The 21185-nt window shown below is 51.0% G+C and overlaps 1 protein-coding gene across 1 annotated transcript; it reads right to left on the reverse strand.

The window, feature by feature from the left end:
• Positions 1-1858: 1858 nt before the first annotated feature.
• On the reverse strand, positions 1859-21155 carry agtpbp1 (ATP/GTP binding carboxypeptidase 1). Its single transcript, XM_067231003.1, has 27 exons — positions 21045-21155; positions 19973-20035; positions 18664-18794; positions 15955-16022; positions 14717-14780; positions 14123-14269; positions 13764-13895; positions 13176-13269; positions 12904-12941; positions 12502-12710; positions 12120-12297; positions 11925-11963; positions 11099-11199; positions 10764-10880; positions 9982-10634; positions 9782-9865; positions 9540-9626; positions 9234-9382; positions 8736-8823; positions 8298-8442; positions 7796-7946; positions 7470-7650; positions 7176-7305; positions 6498-6629; positions 5772-5948; positions 4944-5104; positions 1859-2876 (listed from the first exon to the last, which is right to left on the reverse strand). Exons 2-27 carry the CDS (start codon positions 20002-20004, stop codon positions 2714-2716), a joined length of 3651 nt encoding a protein of 1216 aa, XP_067087104.1. The 5' UTR covers positions 20005-20035; positions 21045-21155; the 3' UTR covers positions 1859-2713.
• Between the last annotated feature and the right edge of the window lie 30 nt (positions 21156-21185).

Below are 21185 nucleotides of genomic sequence, written 5' to 3' on the forward strand. Positions count from 1 at the left end.
GGCAGCGGAGATGGGAAGCGTGAGAGACAAGAGAGAAAAGAGAGTGAGAGAGAGTGAGAAAAGAGAGAGAGAGAGTGAGAAGGTATAAAGCACAGTGAAGGGTTCGACCGCCTCAGCTTCACTCCCCCCCCCCCCCAACCCTCCCTCCATCCTTCACATCCAGTCTTAATTGGTCTCAAGCGCTTGTCTTCATTTGCATGTTCGGCTGATCTGATTGGCTGCAAGGGCAGAATGCCGAGTGATGGAGAGAGAGACAAACACAGTGCCTTTTCTCAGAAAGAATGAATGAATAGTGGGGCAGAGTGTAAGTAAGTGCTTCTAGAAAAATCCCTCCACCGGTTACCCTGGCAACGAGGTGGAAGTGAGTCGGCTCCGCTTTCCACATAACCAATTACGCCTGTGGTGTGCGTGTGTGCGTGCCTGTGTGTTCGCATAATGTGGGTGTGGGAGATAAGACCAAATGCATCGAGGCTGCGTGTTTAAAAAAATATATATATATAATCATTTATTTACCGCCATTCAATACAAACACGCTTGTACGTTATTTACGTGCCGATGTGTGTCTTGGCGTGTCGATGTTGACCGTGAGCCTACATGTTGAGGCCGGGGCGGAGGGGAGGCAGGCTACAGAGGAGCTGAAGGGGAGTGCTGGGATAATTGCCTCTACTTTTCTAGGACACAGCATGGGGTCTCACACGGTCACTGGGGAGACTCAACAGACATAAGCGTGGAGCATGGAGGGGGGGGAGAGGGGGAGGTAGAACGTGGAGAGGGGGAGGGATAGGGGGAGGGAGAGGGGGAGGTAGGGAGAGCGGGGGGGGGGGGGGGGGGGAGAGGGGGAGGTAGAACATGGAGAGGGGGAAGGAGAGCGGGAGGGAGGGGGGGGAGGTAGAACGTGGAGGGGGGAGGGATAGGGGGAGGGAGAGGGGGAGGTAGAATGTGGAGAGGGGGAGGGAGGGAGAGCGGGAGGTAGGGAGAGCGGGAGGGGGGGAGATGGGGAGGTAGAATGTGGAGAGGGGGAAGGAGAGCGGGGAGGGAGGGGGGGAGGTAGAACGTGGAGGGGGGAGGGATAGGGGGAGGGAGAGGGGGAGGTAGGGGGGGCAGCTTTTGTTCTCTCTGTTCCAGCTGGTGTGATTGACAGGGGGGGGGCAGGAAGTGGAGGGCGTGAAGCCAGTGCTCCACACCAACAACTCCACTTAGCATTCTCTTCTCCTCTTCTCAACCCCACCCCTCCTATCTCCCTCTTTCTCAGCTCTCTTCCTCTCTCATCCCTCCGTCCATAAACACGTGGAATTTGAGGAGACAATCGGTAATTTGGTCAGTCGACTCACTATAACAAGTGTCAGTCTATCTCTCTCTCCCCTCTCTTTCCCACTTCTTAATTCCAAACGTGTATCTTTCTCAAACACACACACACGACTGAAAGCAGACATGTATAGTTCACATTCACATTTATTCCCAATGGTTTCATAGCAGGCGTTTAATAATTTCTGTTTCAACCAAATCAAAACGCTCTGTATAAGTTCCTCACAAAAACATGTCCGTCTGTTTAGCTGTTCACCACTGGACAACTCCCTCTTACGCAACTTAAATCCAAACACACACACACACAACCTTACATTCACACAGGGCACCTCCACACACACAGCCTAATTTACATAACAGTGTGTGTAACATCTCACAAATAAAATACAGACGAATAAATTAGAAAAAGAACATAAAATAGCCATGCGCTGACTGTACAAACATCATTAATAACACCTACATCTAGAAAAACAGAATATCGTTACAACAGAGATCTGCTCAGCACCCCCCCCCCCCACCCACCCCTCCCCCCCCCCCCACCCACCCACGCCCACCCACAAAAAAGCACCAATCATTCTCCGTGCCGCGCCCCTGTGTAGCTCCTCTACAGGCAAACTCCCTCCACTTCCAGAGGGCCGGGGAGTGCATCGTTCCAGTACGACATTCACACCGGCTCAGCTTTGGGCTGAGCTGTGACCTGTTTTATATTGTGTGTGTGTGAGAGTGTGTGTGTATGTGAGAAAGAATGTGTGTGTGTTTAAGACAGTATGTGAGTGACTGTGGGTATGTGTGAGTGTGTGTGTTTGTGAGGTAAGCTTTGCCAATTGAGGTTCCATCTTATACAGTAAACCTTCGTGGGTTGGTAAATTCAATGTGCAAACACTTGTAGCTAACTTCCTACAGAGCCGTCAGTACCTGGATGCTACTGGGAGATGGTGGTTTTGTGCGTTGCTGCTATTGTTGAGTTTAAATAGTAATACTGTTATAGCTATGGAAACATGACCGACTGTGTACAGCCCACTTCATCCTACCATAAGCTGTGTGTAACATCTGGACGTTCTCTACCTTGTGGTTTCTCAAGACAACCTTGAGACATGTGAGTGAACATGTGCTGTGTGTGTGTGTGTGTGTGTGTGAGTGAGCGTGTAGTCACAAGAGTGTGTGCCTCGTGTGAAACTCGTGAACATTCTACCATGTGGATCAGAGTGAAAGGCAGATAGAGCATGGACTCCCAACGTCCATGATGCACCACAGACAGGAGGAGGAAGTGAGGTAAGAACTGAGGAGGAAGTGAGGTCAGGGGCAGGCGAGGACAGAGGGGAGAGAAGGAGAGAGGAGACAGAAAGAGAGAAGGCAGGTTGGTTAGATCTGTGAGGCAGCAGAGTCAGATCAGGGGTCAGGGGTCAGGTTAGGTGAGCGAGTCCCTGTGGTTGGCCTCGGAGCGGACCAGGCTGTCCTGGGGGTCGTTGTCGGGGTCGTTGTCGGGGTCCTCGTCGTTGCTCTCGGCGCTGTAGTCCACCTCCTCCAGGAACGCCGGCTCATCCTCCTCCAGCACGTAGGTTGTCGGGCTGCTAGGCAACAACAGGGACGACAACGACAACACAACCGTCAGTGCCGTGGCATCCGAGCCTACACCCCGCGGCGCGCCGCCCCGGCAACAAATCAGCAGAGGTTCCTGTCGTGGAGCCACAGAAGACCCTATTTTAACAGATGGGCTCTGGCCGTGGGGACGACTGCTTGCGGACGCAGGAGCAGATGAAAGAATGTTGTGAACTACAATGACTGATCGTGTGTGTGCAGCTGTGTGTGTGTGTGTGTGTGTGTGTGTGTGTGTGTGTGCGTGTGTGCGGATTTCTGTGTGCAAGTGGATGTGAGCAATAATGTGGCTGTGCATTTTTGTGTGTGGCTGTGTGTTGTGTGTGTGGCTGCGTGTGTCTGTGTGTGGATGTGTGTGGCTGCGTGTGTGTGTGTGTGTGTGTGTGCTGAGGAGATGCAGTGTGATGTGTTGATCTGGTGGTTTAGTGGTTAAATGGTAAACAGCTCTCTGAGGTTCAGTGGTTTTAGTGGTTCTAATGGGTGAAATGATGATGATGGTGGTGAGGAGGAGGAGGAGGAGGAGGAGGGGGGGTAACTGGATCCTGTGGAGAGTGTCTGTGTGGGGCTTCAGACATTGACCCCTGCCCCCCCCCCCCCAACCCCTCGCCCCACCCCAGAGAGACGTAAAGTAGATTAGCAGGGCGTGGTTTGAGTGTGTGTGTGTGTGGTGGTATAATGGTCAGGATGGACAGAGTGCTGTCTGGAGAGGAGTGTTAAGATCCCTGAACAAAAGAGCTTCAACCATTACAGTCCATTAGAGAAGACTGCAAGAACGGGCCCGACACACACACACACACACACACACACACACACACACACACATACCTCAGCTTCCACCCCCACGGAAACACACTCACCTCAATATCCCCCACAGAAACACACACACACAGTTTTAGTGCAGAAGCTTGTCCAGTGCAGCTGTCCAGGGACCCTGGCTCTGGCTGATGATGACATATTAACAGATGGATAGCATGCTGATGGCAGGCAGCCACACAGCAGACATCAGAGCCTCCAGGCCAGAGGTGAGCAGGCCGGGGACACAAGCTAGTCTGGGTCTAGAAGCACCTTGTACTGAAGCTAGTCTGGGTCTAGAAGCACCTTGTACTGAAGCGAGTCTGGGTCTAGAAGCACCTTCTACTGAAGCTAGTCTGGGTCTAGAAGCACCTTGTACTGAAGCTAGTCTGGGTCTAGAAGCACCTTCTACTGAAGCTAGTCTGGGTCTAGAAGCACCTTCTACTGAAGCTAGTCTGGGTCTAGAAGCACCTTCTACTGAAGCTAGTCTGGGTCTAGAAGCACCTTCTACTGAAGCTAGTCTGGGTCTAGAAGCACCTTCTACTGAAGCTAGTCTGGGTCTAGAAGCACCTTCTACTGAAGCTAGTCTGGGTCTAGAAGCACCTTCTACTGAAGCTAGTCTGGGTCTAGAAGCACCTTGTACTGAAGCTAGTCTGGGTCTAGAAGCACCTTGTACTGAAGCTAGTCTGGGTCTAGAAGCACCTTCTACTGAAGCTAGTCTGGGTCTAGAAGCACCTTCTACTGAAGCTAGTCTGGGTCTAGAAGCACCTTCTACTGAAGCTAGTCTGGGTCTAGAAGCACCTTCTACTGAAGCTAGTCTGGGTCTAGAAGCACCTTCTACTGAAGCTAGTCTGGGTCTAGAAGCACCTTCTACTGAAGCTAGTCTGGGTCTAGAAGCACCTTCTACTGAAGCTAGTCTGGGTCTAGAAGCACCTTGTACTGAAGCTAGTCTGGGTCTAGAAGCACCTTGTACTGAAGCTAGTCTGGGTCTAGAAGCACCTTGTACTGAAGCTAGTCTGGGTCTAGAAGCACCTTCTACTGAAGCTAGTCTGGGTCTAGAAGCACCTTCTACTGAAGCTAGTCTGGGTCTAGAAGCACCTTCTACTGAAGCTAGTCTGGGTTTAGAAGGAAGCTCCATAGAAGCTAGTCTTAGTTTAGAACAACGTTCCATAGAAGCTAGTCTGGGGTCAGAGGTCACCTGGCTAGTCTCGGGTCAGAGGTCACCTGTCTAGTCTGGGGTCAGAGGTCACCTGGCTACTTTGACGCGCGTCTCGATCATGTCGCCTTCCACGTCCAGCAGGTGAGGGTGGTGACGGAGCTCCAGGGGGGAGGTCAGCCGCTTCAGCCTGAGCAGGGCCACACAGAACTGGGCTCCCATCTCCTCCAGCTCCCTGGTGCCGATCTGGAGCCCCTGGAGGGAGGGAGGGAAGGAGGGAGGGAAGGAGGGAGGGAAGGAGGGAGGGCTGTGTGTTATTAATGGTTGAAATGGCCACGTGTGCACTGTACACCTGTGGTGACAGGACTTGAGTTAAGACAGACAGACCAAGACGCATGACTGACCTACAGACAGGTTTACTGAGAGATCGAAAGACATGCCGAAAGACAGGTTGATTAACTGATAGACACACACTGACAGACTGGCTGAGAGACACACACTGACAGACAGACGGACTCCTGGGAGTGTGTTGGAAAGTGAACAGAACGTCCAGAGAAGAGAGCAGACCCTGGTCGGATTACAGCCCGGGACAACCTCCTTCAACCACCATGATTTATGTCTCGTGCATCTGCACAAACACTTTCCCAGAAGGGATCTGGGGGCGGGGGGTTAATGTCCGGCCAACCTGGCAACCCCTGTTGTGGCCCGAGGCTGTGCAGATGTTGACGTTGGCAACACAGAGCTAGGAGAGTCAGGGTGCTGCCAAAAATACACACTGCACAGCTACAAAGATGGAAAGAGTTGTTCAGTTTGTAGCAGCACACACACACCTATGAGTCACTGATTGTGCAAGCTGTCAACGAGGTCTCTGGCTCCACCTGCTGGACACACACACACACACACACACACACGTGGGCCCTACCTTGTATTTGCCCTGGTCGCAGCCACACAGTGTACTCTCCATGGTGTAGCTCCTCTGGACCCCTATCTCCCTCCACACCACCACCCGGGCCGTGGCCTCCTTAGAGCGCTCCACCACGAAGCTGCAGCTGGCCATGCTGAAGGCAGGGGCCGTCTGGGACAGGATCTTGGGCAGGGTCTGGGGGAGGGAGGGAGGGGAGAGGGGAGGGAGAGAGATACTGTCAGTATGGGTGTTTGTCTGATGGCTGATGATGAGGTGTAGTTGAAGGCAATGAACATTATTACACGTGTGTTGATGTGTAGGGAGTCAGGTGGCTGAGCCGTTAGGGAAGCGGGCTAGTAATCCGAAGGTTGCCAGTTCGATTCCCGTCCGTGAAAATGACGTTGTGTCCTTGGGCAAGGCACTTCACCCTACTTGCCTCGGGGGGAATGTCCCTGTACTTACTGTAAGTCACTCTGGATAAGAGCGTCTGCTAAATGACTAAATGTAAATGTGTGTGTGATGTGTGTGTGTGTATATCTATATGTGTGTGTGTGTCTATCTATATGTGTGTGTGTGTGTGTATATCTATATGTGTGTGTGTGTGTGTGTGTGTGTGTGTGTATATCTATATGTGTGTGTGTGTGTGTGTGTGTGTATCTATATGTGTGTGTGTGTGTGTATATCTATATGTGTGTGTGTATGTACATCTATATGTGTGTCTGTGTGTGTGTGTGTGTGTCTGACCCTATAGCCTAGGTCCTCGTGCAGATCACAGCTGGTTGCGTTGATGTTGGACTGCCACACGGTCTCCTTCACGCTACAGCCGTACATGAACACGTTCTTCTTCCTGGAGTGACCGTGGTAGTCACAGAACACCTGGGCACACACACAGAGTACACACACACACAGAGTACACACACACACACAGAGTACACACACCTTAGAACAAGCTTTTTCAGCTTCACCGGGGCTGGGCTTTACAGAGTGAGAAGCACGTCTTTAAACTCTGTCATGGAAACACAAAGCAGCGTGTCTGCAGCAGAACTGCATCGAGTTCAGTAGAACCATGAGAGTATAGAACCATGAGAGTATAGAACCATGAGAGTGTAGAACCATGAGAGTGTCGTACAGGACTGTGGTGGTGTTCAGTAGAACCATGAGAGTGTCGTACAGGACTGTGGTGGTGTTCAGTAGAACCATGAGAGTGTAGAACCATGAGAGTGTCGTACAGGACTGTGGTGGTGTTCAGTAGAACCATGAGAGTGTCGTACAGGACTGTGGTCGTGTCGTACATGACTGTGGTGGTGTTCAGTAGAACCATGAGAGGGCCGTACAGGACTGTGGTGGTGTTCAGTAGAACCATGAGAGGGCCGTACAGGACTGTGGTGGTGTCGTACAGGACTGTGGTGGTGTCTGTCTCACCAGCGGCGCCCTCTGGATGGCAGCCAGGTACTGCAGCAGGCTCTTGGTGTGGTAGATGGTGGGGTGCAGGTCAGGGACAGGGCTCTGCCACTGTCTGTTCAGGTCCTCCCCACTCAGAGAGCACCGGTGACTGGGGGGGGGGGGGGGGGGGGGGGGGGAAGAAAGAAGGAGTGAGATACTGAGAGTGTGTTTGTACAGTACCAGTCAAAAGTTTGGACACATTTTCTTCGGGAAAAGGACAACGTTTGACTGGTACTGTGTGTGTGTCGGTGTGTGTGTGTGTGTGAAACATACTTGCCGTTGATCACCCCGTCAGGGTTGAGCATGGGGACGATCTTGAAGATGTAGCTCTCTCGGAGGCTGTGAGCCTGTGGGCTGGTGCCCATCAGGAACTCCAGGGTGCCCTTCATCACCCAGCTGGCGTTGGTCTCTCCTGGGTGGACCCGCGACGACAGGAACACCAGAGGACGGTTCCCTGGAGGGGTCACACACACACGTTACAAACACACTGTCACACACAGTGAAAAGAACTCATCAGGCACTCGTGCGCACACACACACACACAGACACACACACTCTCTCTCACACACACACACACACACACAGGGGGTCCTACTGACGGAGCTGGCAGATGTGCTCGTTGCTGGTGGACTCGGGCATGGCGGTGATGGTCAGCAGGGGGCAGGGGTTCCCCCCCAGCGTCTCACACAGCACGTCCTGACGCAGGTAGATCTGGGGTGTCCGCAGGGCCTCCAGCTTGGCCAGGTGCATCTGGGAGGGGGTGGGGTGGCAGAGAGGGTGGAGGATGGTCTGAACTATCAGGGTAGTGTATAAGTGAAGTGTAGTACCTCGAGACTAGTATATGTATAGTAGTGTTGTTCTCTGAGAGTAGAGACTAGTACCTTAAGAGTGTGTGTAGTTATGTAGTACTTTCAAAGTAGAGTACTGTACTTCTCTAGTACCTTAAGAGTAGAGTACTGTACCTCACTGGTACCTTGAGAGTAGAGTACTGTACTTCTCTAGTACCTTGAGAGTAGAGTACTGTACTTCTCTAGTACCTTCAGAGTAGAGTACTGTACTTCTCTAGTACCTTGAGAGTAGAGTACTGTACTTCTCTAGTACCTTGAGAGTAGAGTAGGTGTATGGGTAGTGGTAGGCGAAGTAGCAGACGTCGTCCCTGTGGCTGAAGGCGGTGCTGAAGGTGGTGGTGTAGTAGGACCTTCCCTTCTGGCCCCCTGCTGCCAGGGAGCTGCGGGAGAAGTGGTTCCTGGGAACACAGAGAAGCTGCTAGAAGGCTTGCGAGGTGGACGGAGGTCGTTGAACTGGTCTCTCTGATTTGCTCTGACGCAGATCAAAAGGCGTACTGACGGCAAACTTCTGAAAGTATGAAGTTATGACTGGACTGCAGGTGTGGAGTGGAGAAGGTGGTCTGTGTTGAAGTTACTTTGTTTATACATCTACTACACATCCAACCATCTACTCATCCAACCAGCCAGCCAACTCATCCATCCATCCACACAGCTGGAGACAGCAGAGCTGTGCTCCGTCCTGCAGACCTACTTGTAGTAGCAGATGTCTGTGCCTGTTCTGACCCAGCGAGGACTGCCACTGATCGCCTCCTGCACAGAGTACATCAGCACCTGCATGCCTGCACACACACACACACACACAAATATAAACACACACATAAACATACATATAAACACACACACACAAACACAAATATAAACACACACACATAAACATACATATAAACACACACACACAAACATACATATAAACACACACATAAACACAAATATAAACACACACACACAAACACAAATATAAACACACACACACATAAACATACATATAAACACACACACACATAAACACAAATGTAAACACACACACACATAAACATACATATAAACACACACACATATAAACACAAATATAAACACACACACACATAAACATACATATAAACACCCACACAGGACACACAGACACGTACAGGAGCTCCAGTTAAAGGAAACAGCAGTTCCTGGTAGACATCTTGGGTTCGTGACCCACCGTAGTTGAACTGGCTGTTGGACTTCTCACAGTTGATGATGTTGAAGCGATAGGGGGCGCCCACACGCATGCCGCTAACTTCAAAGTAGAACCACTGGTGGTAGTGGTTGCTGTTGATGTCCGAGTTCAACACCAAGTCATACTCAAACCTGGCAACGTACACAGAACATGATCTAACCTGGCAACGTACACAGAACATGATCTAACCTGGCAACGTAACTCACAAGCCTATTAAAATCTGAACGTTGGAAAAATAACTCCCGACAAACAACCCCCATTTTGAGCGCCCTGAGACGTAACACTTACTTCCTGACTTGAATAGCCTTCCTCAGGTTGCCAGACTCGAACTGGGAGTTGAACTTGAGGGACTCTCCATCATCCAGGACGGGACAGCTGCAACACAGCAGTGACAGGAGGGATGGGTGAGACTGGGGCAGATGAAGAGGCCCTACAAGCTAACGTCAGCTCTGGGGTGTAGGAGAGACAGACAAAGCAAGAGAGTTTGACTGTGTGAAAGATGCTGCGACTGGCCAGCAGGGGGAGCTCACCTGGGGGCGTCCAAGTCGTACACCACCTTGTCCAGGATGTCGTTGGGGTGGATCATCCTCTCGATGTCTTGGAAGATCTTAGACCTGCGGGGGAGGGGGGGGGGCGTTAGAGGCAAGGCTGTGTGTGCTGTGTGAGCGTGTGTACACTGCGTGCATGTCTCTATGTGTGTGTGTGTGTGTTTCAGGGAGGGAGCTCTCACCTCTGTACCCCGTACACCCTCTCCAGGATGGGCTCTCTGAAGGTGGGCGCCACGTGTCCGAAATAGTCTGGGTAGGCCACCTCCGAGAACTGGGGCACGGACGAGGTGCTCTTCACCATTTCCACGTACAGGTCAGGGTCGTGGAGGGGGAGGAGCAGGGCAGTGTCTGGCACCTCCAGCACCGCCCCCTCCTCCTCAGGCCCCTCCTCCCCCAAGCCCTCGACTCCTCCTGCTGCCCGCCATGAAGCCACGCCCCCGACCAAGCCCCCGGCCAATAAGGGAGGCTGCACTTGCCGGCCCCCCGCGGCTTCGCCCAATCCTCCTGCTCCGCTCGGTGGCCCCGCCCCTTCCAGGGACACCCGCTCCATCTTCTGCGCCAGTTCCTGCTCTAGCCCCGCCTCCGGGGTGGGTCTGGGGGCGTGGCGAGGCGGGCAGTCTTGGTCCTTGCTGATGAGGATGCTGTCCAGTTCCAACGGAGGGGGCGGGGCTGGGGAGGAGGCGTGTTCCCCTTTGGCCAGGTGACTCTCTGCCCGTGCAGGGATAGGCCGTTTGGGGGGCAGAGCCTGAGCTGTGGGGAGGATGATTGGTCGCTGGGTCTTGTTTGACGCTTGTGTTCCGGTGACGCCTGTCTTCTGAGTTTCAAAGTTGAAGCCCTGGAGAGGACACAGCCACACTCAGATCACTCACAGAGGTTAGAGCATCTGTGTGCAAACAAAGAGAAGACTCTAACTGAACACGTTCCAGCTGCTGTTCTGAGGCAGACGAGCGTGTAAAACAGAGACCTGGAAGTCTTCAGACAGCTCCAGAAAGAAGCGCTCGTACACCCTGAGCTCATCAAACGGCCGTCTGGGGTTCTCCCGAGGTCGCAGCTTGTTCAGGTCCGTCTCAATGTCGTCGTTCTGCAGGAGGAGAACGTTTAGAGAACGGCTGGAACGTTTACATTTTATTTGTTTGGCAGATGTTTTTATCCTAAGCGATACACAAATCGTGCATGTGGAAAGGACAGTAGTTTTTGTTTCGTGTGGTTTATTTGCAGTCAGGATGGTGTCAGTTTGACGGTCGTGGTTGTGGTCAGTGTGGTGGCTGAGGTCAGGATGGTGGTTGCGGTCGGTCTTACGGCGGCATGGTGGTCCTTCTCATCCTCCTCGTTCTCCGTGTCGTTCTCCGTGTCTCCCTCGGCCTCCTCGTTATCGTCACTCTCATCCACAACATCATCCACTAGACAAACACACAGACCAGAGTTCAATTAAACCTTGATTAAACAGTGGCACCCCAATCAAGTCTACATGGTAGAAGAATGGAGTGATGAGATTTTCTGTCCATCTGACAGAAGGAGGAGTAGATGAATGGAAAGCAGGACCCGAGTGAGCAGCCATGAGAGATGGATGAGAGGAGGGGTGGAGGAGATAGGGATGGAGGAGAGGAGAGTGCAGCCGCAATTTGATCTGAACCCCTGAAAACATCGGGTGTGCTTGATATATAAATTCGGGTGAAGCCTTCGAGTCAAGCGCCCCTCAAGCCTTTGAAGAGCAGTTGGAGATCTCTTGCGTGGACCCAAGAGACGACAGTTTACCGACAGTCTGTGTGCAGCGAGTGGGAGGAAGCCAATGAAGGGATACAAGTATGCAAGTACGTACTACAGCAGGGGTCTCCAACCCTGTTCCTAGAGAGCTACCTCCCTGCAGAGCTACCTCCAACACTACCTCCAACACTACCCTAACACCTAACCCCATTATAATAATTAGCTGGTTGATGTGTTGAATCAGGGTTAGTTACGACTGGGGTTGGAGCAAACCCCTACAGGCAGGTAGCTTGTAGCTTGTACTACAGAGTGTGAATGGGGTGACTACTGCTAGTGTGGGCAGTAGAAGGGGCAGTGTGTCTGTTAGTGATCGAGTGGGATTAGGGCGTGAGAGGAGAGTGAGTCTGGGACTGGGTCTTACCCCTGGAGGGCTTCACGTACACCTGCTTTCTAGAGGCCCCTGCAATGGACATGTGTGGAGGTGTCACAGCAGGGGGGGGAGGGGGGGGGAGGAGGTGTCCCCTGCTGAAAGAGAGTGTGTGTGTGTGTGTGTGTGTGTGTGGCTGGAATGAGAAGGAAGAGGGAGATGTTTTGCGTCTATAGCTGTGTGTCTCACCCCCCGGGGCCTGGCTGTAGAGCAGGGCCACAGGCCCCCCTGCTGAGAGGTGGGGCAGCAGGTGCTGGTACACACTCTTGATGGTGGGCAGGGGGAGGCGGTTCTTAGGGAAGCACTTCCTCATGATCAGGCTGGACGTGTTGACCAGGGGGTCCAGGGTGCGCACAGGCAGGCACTCCTGCAGCATCATCATCATCACCATCATCACCACCATCATCATCATCATCATCACCACCACCATCACCATCAATAATAGAATCATTATTGTCATCCATTTAATCATGTGTACTTTCCTGTGTGTATGTGAACACGTGTGTATTTGTGCGTACGTGAGTGTAAATACACGTGTGTGTATTAGTACGTGTGTGTGTGCCCCCCTCACCGTGGAGGTGTTGTAGAGCACCCTCATGCCGTCAGCGTCTACAAAGGCCTTCCTTCCCAGCTTGATGTTAGTGACGTTCTTCAGGCAGGTCAGCAGACCCTTCCGGATCAGCATGTGGCGGTGGCGCGTGTCGTTGCGATGCCAGTCCTGGTACACCGCCAGCAGCACCGGCACGTGGCCGCGGTCCACCGCACGCCGAGCGTTCGTCTCTGAGGGGTGGGGAGGGGGGGGTCAGAGGTCAGATGCAGGAGTTGAGTCTGTTTTTGAAAGGTTGAAAATATTTTTTCGAAGAGGTTGAAACGAAAAAAATATATATTTTCGAAAAAATTTGAAAAAGGTTGAAAAAATATGTTTGAGGTAGTAGAGGGAGCGGGGTGATGGAACAGAGCAGGAGATACTCACTGGACTTAAGCAACACCCCCAGCGTGTCCAGAGAGACTCTGTTGAAGCAAACCCAGAACAGAGGAAGTGACAACAGAGGAAGTGACAACAGAGGAGGGGTCAGAACAACACAAGGAGAAGAGGAGAGAAAGAGAGAGAGAAGGAGAGAGAAATGACAGAGAGAGACAGAGAGAAGAGACACAGATATAGAAAGAGAGAGAGAAAGAGGAGTAGAGACAGAGATTGAGAAAGATAAGAAAGATAAGAGAACAGGAGAGACAGGCAGTCCTTACTTGAGCAGAGTGGTGTTCTTCTTGCTGTAAGGCCCAATGATCTTGAACATGAGGTCCACTACCCCGTTCTTCCCCAGGGAGATGGCATTGACGGCTGGAAGCAGACACACACACACACACTCACACAGTAAACAACTGTCCTTGATGATCTTAGCCATCCTCGTATCTTTGTTTTGAGAACATTGTGGGGGTTGTGGTGACCACAGGCAGACAGACAGGAGACTGAAGGAAGCTTCTCTGTGTTTGAGGACTAGAGGTGGTTGAGGACTAGAGGTGGTTGTGGTAGAGGACTAGAGGTGGTTGTGGTTGAGGACTAGAGGTGGTTGTGGTAGAGGACTAAAGGTGGTTGTGGTTGAGGACTAGAGGTGGTAGAGAACTAGAGGTGGTTGTGGTTGAGGACTAGAGGTGGTTGTGGTAGAGAACTAGAGGTGGTTGTGGTTGAGGACTAGAGGTGGTTGTGGTTGAGGACTAGAGGTGGTTGTGGTTGAGGACTAGAGGTGGTTGTGGTTGAGGACTAGAGGTGGTTGTGGTTGAGGACTAGAGGTGGTTGTGGTTGAGGACTAGAGGTGGTTGTGGTTGAGGACTCACAGTTGGCAGAGTAAACCCTTAGGACCTGCAGGCATGGCAGCAGCAGCTTGCTGTTCTGGAGGTTCTGCTTCAGCAGGGTCACAGTCACGTTCAGAGCACCGTTCAAACGAGCCTTCACACCCAACTTCCTGTCTGTCACACACACACACGGTAAAAGATACTGTGAGTGAGGTGTGTGTGTTAGACAAAGAAAGGATCTGTGTGAGAAGAAGAGAATGTGTGTGTGGTGTGCGTATGTGTGTGTGTTAGAGGTGTGTGTGTTAGACAGAGGTGTGTGTGTGTTCTCTGGGTGTGTGTGTGTTCGAGGTGTGTAGGTGTGTTAGACAGAGGTGTGCGTGTGTGTTCGAGGTGTGTGTTACCTTTGGGTCCGACCTTGGCGAGCAGGGAGTGCAGCTGCAGCAGGAGCTCCTCGCTGGGGGGCGTGTCCTTGCTGGCCGAGAGGACCAGCTGGAGGAGGACGCCCGTCCCCCCCTTTGACACAAACACCCCCACCCTGCGCCCCCCGCCTGCTCACACACACACACAGAACACACACACTCCGTCATTCAACACTCAGATCACACTATCACCATCTCTGTGTTCATTATCTAGCCTATCACGATGAGCAGTCTGTACAAATTCACCAATCTTCATCAGATGAATTTTTGGGTTCACTTGTTTCGAATTCAGATTGTGCCCCACATGATGTTCTCAGGTGTTAACAGGTTGATGCCCCAATTGCATAACACACCAACCCATTATCACTGGTCTACAGCCCACAATCTGACCAATCAACATAGCAGTCTAGTAATCAATCACATCTACTGTCACTCGGTCTAAAACAGTCAGAGGAAGAGACGTTTCGATGCAGAAGAATCTTATCATCCTATCAAATGACAACGTCAAGCTAACTATCCAATCACAGAGGAGGCATTTTCAACCATCCGTCCAATCAGAGAGCAGTTGACACTCACCCACGGTCAACAGCTCATTGAGAATGTATAGAATGTTCAGGATGGTTTGAAGATCCCGTGTGTTCTGGCAAAGACAGAGAGCATGCTGGGTATTACACACACTCACACAAACACACCCTCACAGGATAAAGTGGTAATGGCCTGACATTTTCCGTTAAGGGAAGTAATGAACCTTACGTGAAAACACGGGTTATGCAGTTAGGGGGTGACTGAGCCGCCATATTGCTGCATGTCTGAATTTCTGACCACTAACATCAACAGGATGTTGTCTCTCTAACAACCCAGAGGTTGCATTAAGACTTTCTTGTTGTCTGTCATTTTGACAGACAGGATCATAAAAACCCACCCTCACATCCAGCCACGTATGTTCAGCATACACCAACGCCCCCTCCTCTTCCCCCTCCACCCCCTCCAAACAAACAACACACTCACAACCGCCCCCCTCTCTCTGCGACAAGGTATGGCTATTGTCCAACCAATATTCATAAACTGTCCTGTCACCAGGGGGTCTATTAATACACGGTGAAATACCATCCAGGGACACACTGGAGACGGCAGTGGTAACAGCTCCGTTCCTGAGGAGGGCGCTGGCTTCACCGGGTCAAGGGCACCAGGACACTACATCTCTGGGTCCGGCACCAGCGGTAAATACTTTGGGGCCACTTGACTTATGTCTCACAGAACAGTGGAAAGACTGGTGTTGTCCCGAGGTGACATGACCCTGGATGTCTGCTGGTATTTACATTTTACATTTAGTCATTTAGCAGACGCTCTTATCTAGAGCGACTTACAGTAAGTACAGGGAGATCCCCACGAGGCAAGTAGGGTGAAGTGCCTTGACCAAGGACACCTCGTCATTTGGCACGGCTGGGAATTGAACCGGCGACCTTCTGATTAATAGCCGGATTCCCAAACCGCTCAGCCATCTGACCCGGTATGGGCCGGTCTGTCGAGCCGGACTGTTGGGATGTTTAACTGACGTTGTGTTGTCATGGGATTCTGTTGTGCTTTAAGATAAATGAAGGATGCAGGATACTGGGCTGTTTGTGTAACTGTTTGTGGATGCTTCGGATAAAAAGCGTCAAATGAACAAAATGTACAAGTGAAATGTAATGTTTCATTTTGTGTTATTCTTCGAACTTTCATTTATACAAGTTATTCTCACTGAGATCAAATCTCTTTTCAAGAGAGACTTACTCATCCGCAGCAAGGGGAACAGTGTGTGTGTGTGTACTCACCTCGAGAGACGCCAGGATCACCTCCATACCACTGGAACCTTTGGACATGACCTCCTTCCTGGTCTTCTCTACAAGACACACACACACACACACACAACAACGTTAAGAGGAACTCAGAGATCGCCGGGCCAGGAGTTGGATTACCCAGATAGAGCCGTATCCGTGGTGCTGATGCACACACACGCAAGGCCACACATGCACACGCATGAGATAGAGAGGTCGTCTGACTCGAGGATGCGAGGGTGTGAATCTGGAGATGGAAAGTGGTAAGGATTCCCTCCACTGATTTATAGAGTCATAAATTAAACAAGCAAAGCTAATCAGGTTTCAGTGGAGGCCGTCCAATTCACACACACACACACGCCGACAGAAACACACACACGCACGAGCAGTCACACATACACATGTTCGTACTTGTGAACACACATAGCACACAAACTCAACACCCCAGAGCAGTCTGGGAGAAAAATGACCCTGAAAAAAAACATTCCAGGCTTTTAAAAGCCTGTGAGGACCACGACACGACTTCAGACAGCTAATTCACCCAATTAAAACCTGCAGTGCACATCAGCACAAAGTGTCACTATCGGGATTTATGGACTTGACTGTTAAAATATAACAATAAACTATGATAACAGGATATATAGTTGTCCCAGTCATGATAACTGACCCAGTTAGGAAACTGGACACTTAAGATACTGCTTAGATGACTACATACATGATTTAAAACCTGTTTCACGACTTTCATAGTATTCAGGAAGAGTTATCTACAGACTGAAGCTCATTGAGAAACCTATTTTTCCTGCATGTCTTCCCCTCTCTTCCTGCTGTCCAGTCTCTCTTTCCAACTGTCTCTCTCTCTTTTTTCTTTTATTTTTTTATAGTCAAAAAAATGTATCTGTGAATCTGTGTTTACCAGAGGTCTACCTCCACCCTCTCTAGCCGCCCCCTCAGTGTCCCAGCCCTGAGCTCTTACCTGGGGAGGCTGGGGGGACCTGGGGGGCCACTGAGTAGCTTGATCTCCATGATCTACTGTACTCCATCCTCTGCTGGTCTTAAAGTCCCTCCAGGGGTTTCTCAGGTTGAAAAACACTAAAGGACACTAAAACAAACCTGCTTCAAAGCACCGTGTTCAACCTCTCCAGGACCTGACTGTGCTGTCCCTGATACTCTACAGTACAGACTGGATCTGTACACTACTGGAGCCCCAGATCCCTCCCTCTTCACACTAACCCCCACTCCCCCCCCTCCCCACTCCACTCAACTCCTCCCCCTTCCTCTCATCATCCCATTCTCCATCTCCATTCTCCTCTTATCAGCAAAGCAAGGAATGATGAACGCTGCACTCGGGTGAGAGGGGGTGTGGGGATGGTGTCTAGGGGACTAAAGCATGTGTGTGATACTACCCTGGACCCTCACTCGCCCCACCCTCCTCTCCCCCCACCCTCCCCCCTCCTCTCGCCCTACCCTCCCCCCTCCTCTCCCCCCTCCTCTCACCCCTACCCTCCCCCCTCCTCTCCCCCCTACCCTACAGACAGAGCAGAGGTGTATGATTACTGTGAAACAGGTCACCATGTTTCCTCTCTCGCCCTGCATCGTGTGTATGTGTGAAGCCTCACTATGCCACTTGACATTTACATTTACATTTAGTCATTTAGCAGATGCTCTTATCCAGAGCGACTTACAGTAAGTACAGGGACATTCTCCCCGAGGCAAGTAGGTTGAAGTGCCTTGCCCAAGGACACAACGTCATTTTGCACAACCAGGAATCGAACCGGTAACCTTCAGATTACTAACCCGACTCCCTAACCGCTCAGCCATCAGACCCCCTTTGGCATGTCTAGAGGTCTGGCTATGCTAGGGGTCTTAATAGCAAAGGACAACATGTTTTCTTAGGTCTTAACAGAGGATCCTGTTGCTGCTAGGCCAGATCCTCAGCGTCTGTCTGGTCACCCACTTTACCCATCAGGCTTTGCAGCTTGGTACGCAAACACACAGCTTGGTTCTGAGATAATTGGGCATGTGTATGCATGTGTGTGTTTGCCAACCATTTCTTAGAACAGCGAGCGTGTGTGTTTGTTTGTGTGGCCGTTCTGACTGGGGGCTGATGGGCAATTCTAGACAAGAGTCCAACTGCTTTTCGTCGACTGTCAAGTTCCCTTTGACGTACGAGTTTCTGGGGGAGCAGGGGAACTCACCAAGGGGTTGAAGGCCGAGGGGGCGTGGGGGGGGCTCTGCGGGGGGGAGGTGTCAGCCCCCCCCCCCGCTGAGGTAGAAAGCTGAGCACTAGCTAAGTGTGTGTGTGTGTCCAGTTACAGTCCTTACCCCCAGCTTTGGAATGGTTCCACTTCTACAGACATGCCAACCTAGTGCAACCAGCCCAAACATGCACCCCTGCATCCCCCACCCTATACGACCCCTTTCACCCTCTCACCCTTTGACCCCGTAAACATTTCCAAAAGGACACCCTTCAGTGTCCCCTGACAGCTGATTAGTCAGGCTGAAGGTTGGTCCCTGCTGACCTGCTCCACTACCAGACTCGGAGGGGTCAATGTTCAGTTCTGTGTGTTTGTGTGTTTATAGGACGGACCTGTGTGTGTGTGTGTGTGACATAGATGCAGTACAGTTAAGGAAGGTTAGGAATACGGGATGCAGAGATGTGTGTGTGTGTGGAGCAGGACTTATGTGTGTGTGTGTGTTCCTTCTCACCCTGGGTCTGGATGAGGTGGAGGATCTTGGAGGTGACCTGCCGGCCTATGTCAGCGTCCGCCAGCATGGCGTCTCCGTTCATCCTCTCCAGTTGAGACAGCAGCATCAGCACCCGGGAGTTACTGGGAACACTGGGAGACACACACACACACACACACACAGAGAGACACACACACACACACAGACAGACACACACACACACACACACACACAGAGAGACACACACACAGAGACACACACACACACACAGAGACACACACACACACAGGCAGACACAGACACACACACACACACACACAGGCAGGCAGACAGACACACAAACAACCACAGACACACACAGATGACACACAAACACACACAGTTAGTTATATTTTTAGTTATATTTATGGAATGTGGTCTCTTTTGATGTGCTATGTAGATTGACAGAGCTATTCCTGGAGTTCTATTATAAACCCATCTGGGATGGTTGGGTCAAAAGTCAGTTGGCATGACAACAGCCATGGCAGAGTGAAGGAAATCTGTGAATTCTGCCCTGCATGGCTGATATGTCCTTTTTAAGACAGAAGTGAAGAGACGGAGAGGAAGAAGAGGAAGAAAGAGAGAGAGAGAGAGAGTGAGAGATAGAAAGAGAGAGGGGTACAAAGAGACAGAGAGAGAGAGAGAGAGAGAGAGAGAGAGAGAGAGTGAGAGTGAGAGGGGTAGAGAGAGAGTGAGAGAGAGAGAGACGAGAAACATAAACACTAACTGGCAGACAAAAATCTACTGAGGCAGGGAGAGGGTGGGCAATACTGCCCAAAAACACACAAATCGCACATGTCCACAAACACACAGTCTATCAGGCCCTTTTTTAGACACGTTCCCGTTCGATGACAGTTAAACGACTGAGCAGCTATGCTAAAGCCACCCACCCCGCATATTTCCCCCCGATCGTCACGGCAACGCCACCCAGTGTAGTTGGTACCGGCCCTGCTGCCACCCCCCCCCCCCCCCCCCCTCTCTAGCACCGCAAAGCCAGTGAACCGTTTCATCACTGATGAGAAGCGTTGCGAGGCCTGAACAATGCGGACTGTCCCTGTCTCAGACGGGTGGCTGGTCAATGAGGATGACATCACCAGGCCCCGGGTCTAGCCACAGAGCCCACTGGTTTAAGCTGACTGTAACCTCAGTGTTGCTCCAGATGTCAGGCAGACAGGATAGAGCGAAAGGGGAAAGGTCACGGGAGGAGGGAGGGAGACAAACAGACTGGCAGACAGACAGGGGAAGGTAAACAAACAGACAGACAGACAGACAAACAGATTGAGAGACTCACCCTTTCTCCGTTGCCATCTTGGGTTTATTCATGTTTTTACCACGTCAACATAATTCAAAACATCTACAAGACAAGGATTACAAGCATCAGTCATTTGACAGTTTCTGCACCTCTAAGTGCCTGCCTGCCTCGACTGTACCTGTCAGTTTGTTGTTTGACTCAAACAAAACAGTGTTATGTTGAGAGAGGCGTAGGTGACAGGGAAGTACTGTGGGCTAGGTAATTAAAACACTTACGGTAATCGGAGCATTATCAGCCATAATAGGAAAGGCACTCTAGTAATGAGATAGCTTTTCAAGAACTGTGTGTGTGTGTGTATATATGGAGAGAGACTAAGAGAGAGAGTTGTCACCTGAGCTTGGGGCATTAATGACTTAGTAGACGGCTATTAATTTCATAACTTGCTTCATTGCAGTCTGACTTTAGACTTTAATATGCTACATTAAACACCTATTGTCAGAAAATCGCAGACATTATTTGTAGGCTGAACAAACTCACAATGGTTGTGCGATCTACCGTACCGACCTAACATCGTAAGCAGAAGTTAAACCCCAAGCCATGTGACATGGTCACAATCGCATCAATTGAAGTATTTTGTGAATGATAAACAAAACATTGCTCAATTGTCGTTAGTGATGACCTGACATGCTGCTGCACGGCCTTCAAATCACCTGCAGCGGTGACTGTCTAGTCTTGCAAACGTTTTTGGCTGAGCTAGCCAGCAATCTCCAAACTACTGACACACTCCCTGTCGCTGGCACCCGTCTGACAGAATCAGCAAACGTAGCTGCGCTAAAACTAGCGATAGACACGGCGTAAACATAACCTACTTCTACTTGTAACACTGTGACAGTAGCCTTTGCGATTAGGTTACCTCCCCCCGCTGCACATGCTGTGTGTACCGTTATCTAGGTAACACAGCTGTCCATTCATGTAGCTGTGGCCATCTCTGGTGGCGCTACGGGTAGCTAGCACGCTAATAGCTACTTGTTTAGCTAGCTATTTACCTACGAATTTGTCAACATTGTCAGAACGATGCACTTCCACATTCAAGCGATGATGAATTACCAACCTGTTGCAAAAGGAATGGTTGTCTTTTTCGGACGGGCGAATTCCATTAATGAGTCTCTACGTTGCCTGAAACGACCCGATGTTATGATACAAACCCTTGCAACTAACCCTCCTTGCTGAAGAACTGTCAAAAGGGGTGTCC

This window comes from Osmerus mordax, chromosome 28 (assembly GCF_038355195.1).
Source record: "Osmerus mordax isolate fOsmMor3 chromosome 28, fOsmMor3.pri, whole genome shotgun sequence".
In the NCBI taxonomy this organism is placed as follows: Eukaryota; Metazoa; Chordata; class Actinopteri; order Osmeriformes; family Osmeridae; genus Osmerus; species Osmerus mordax.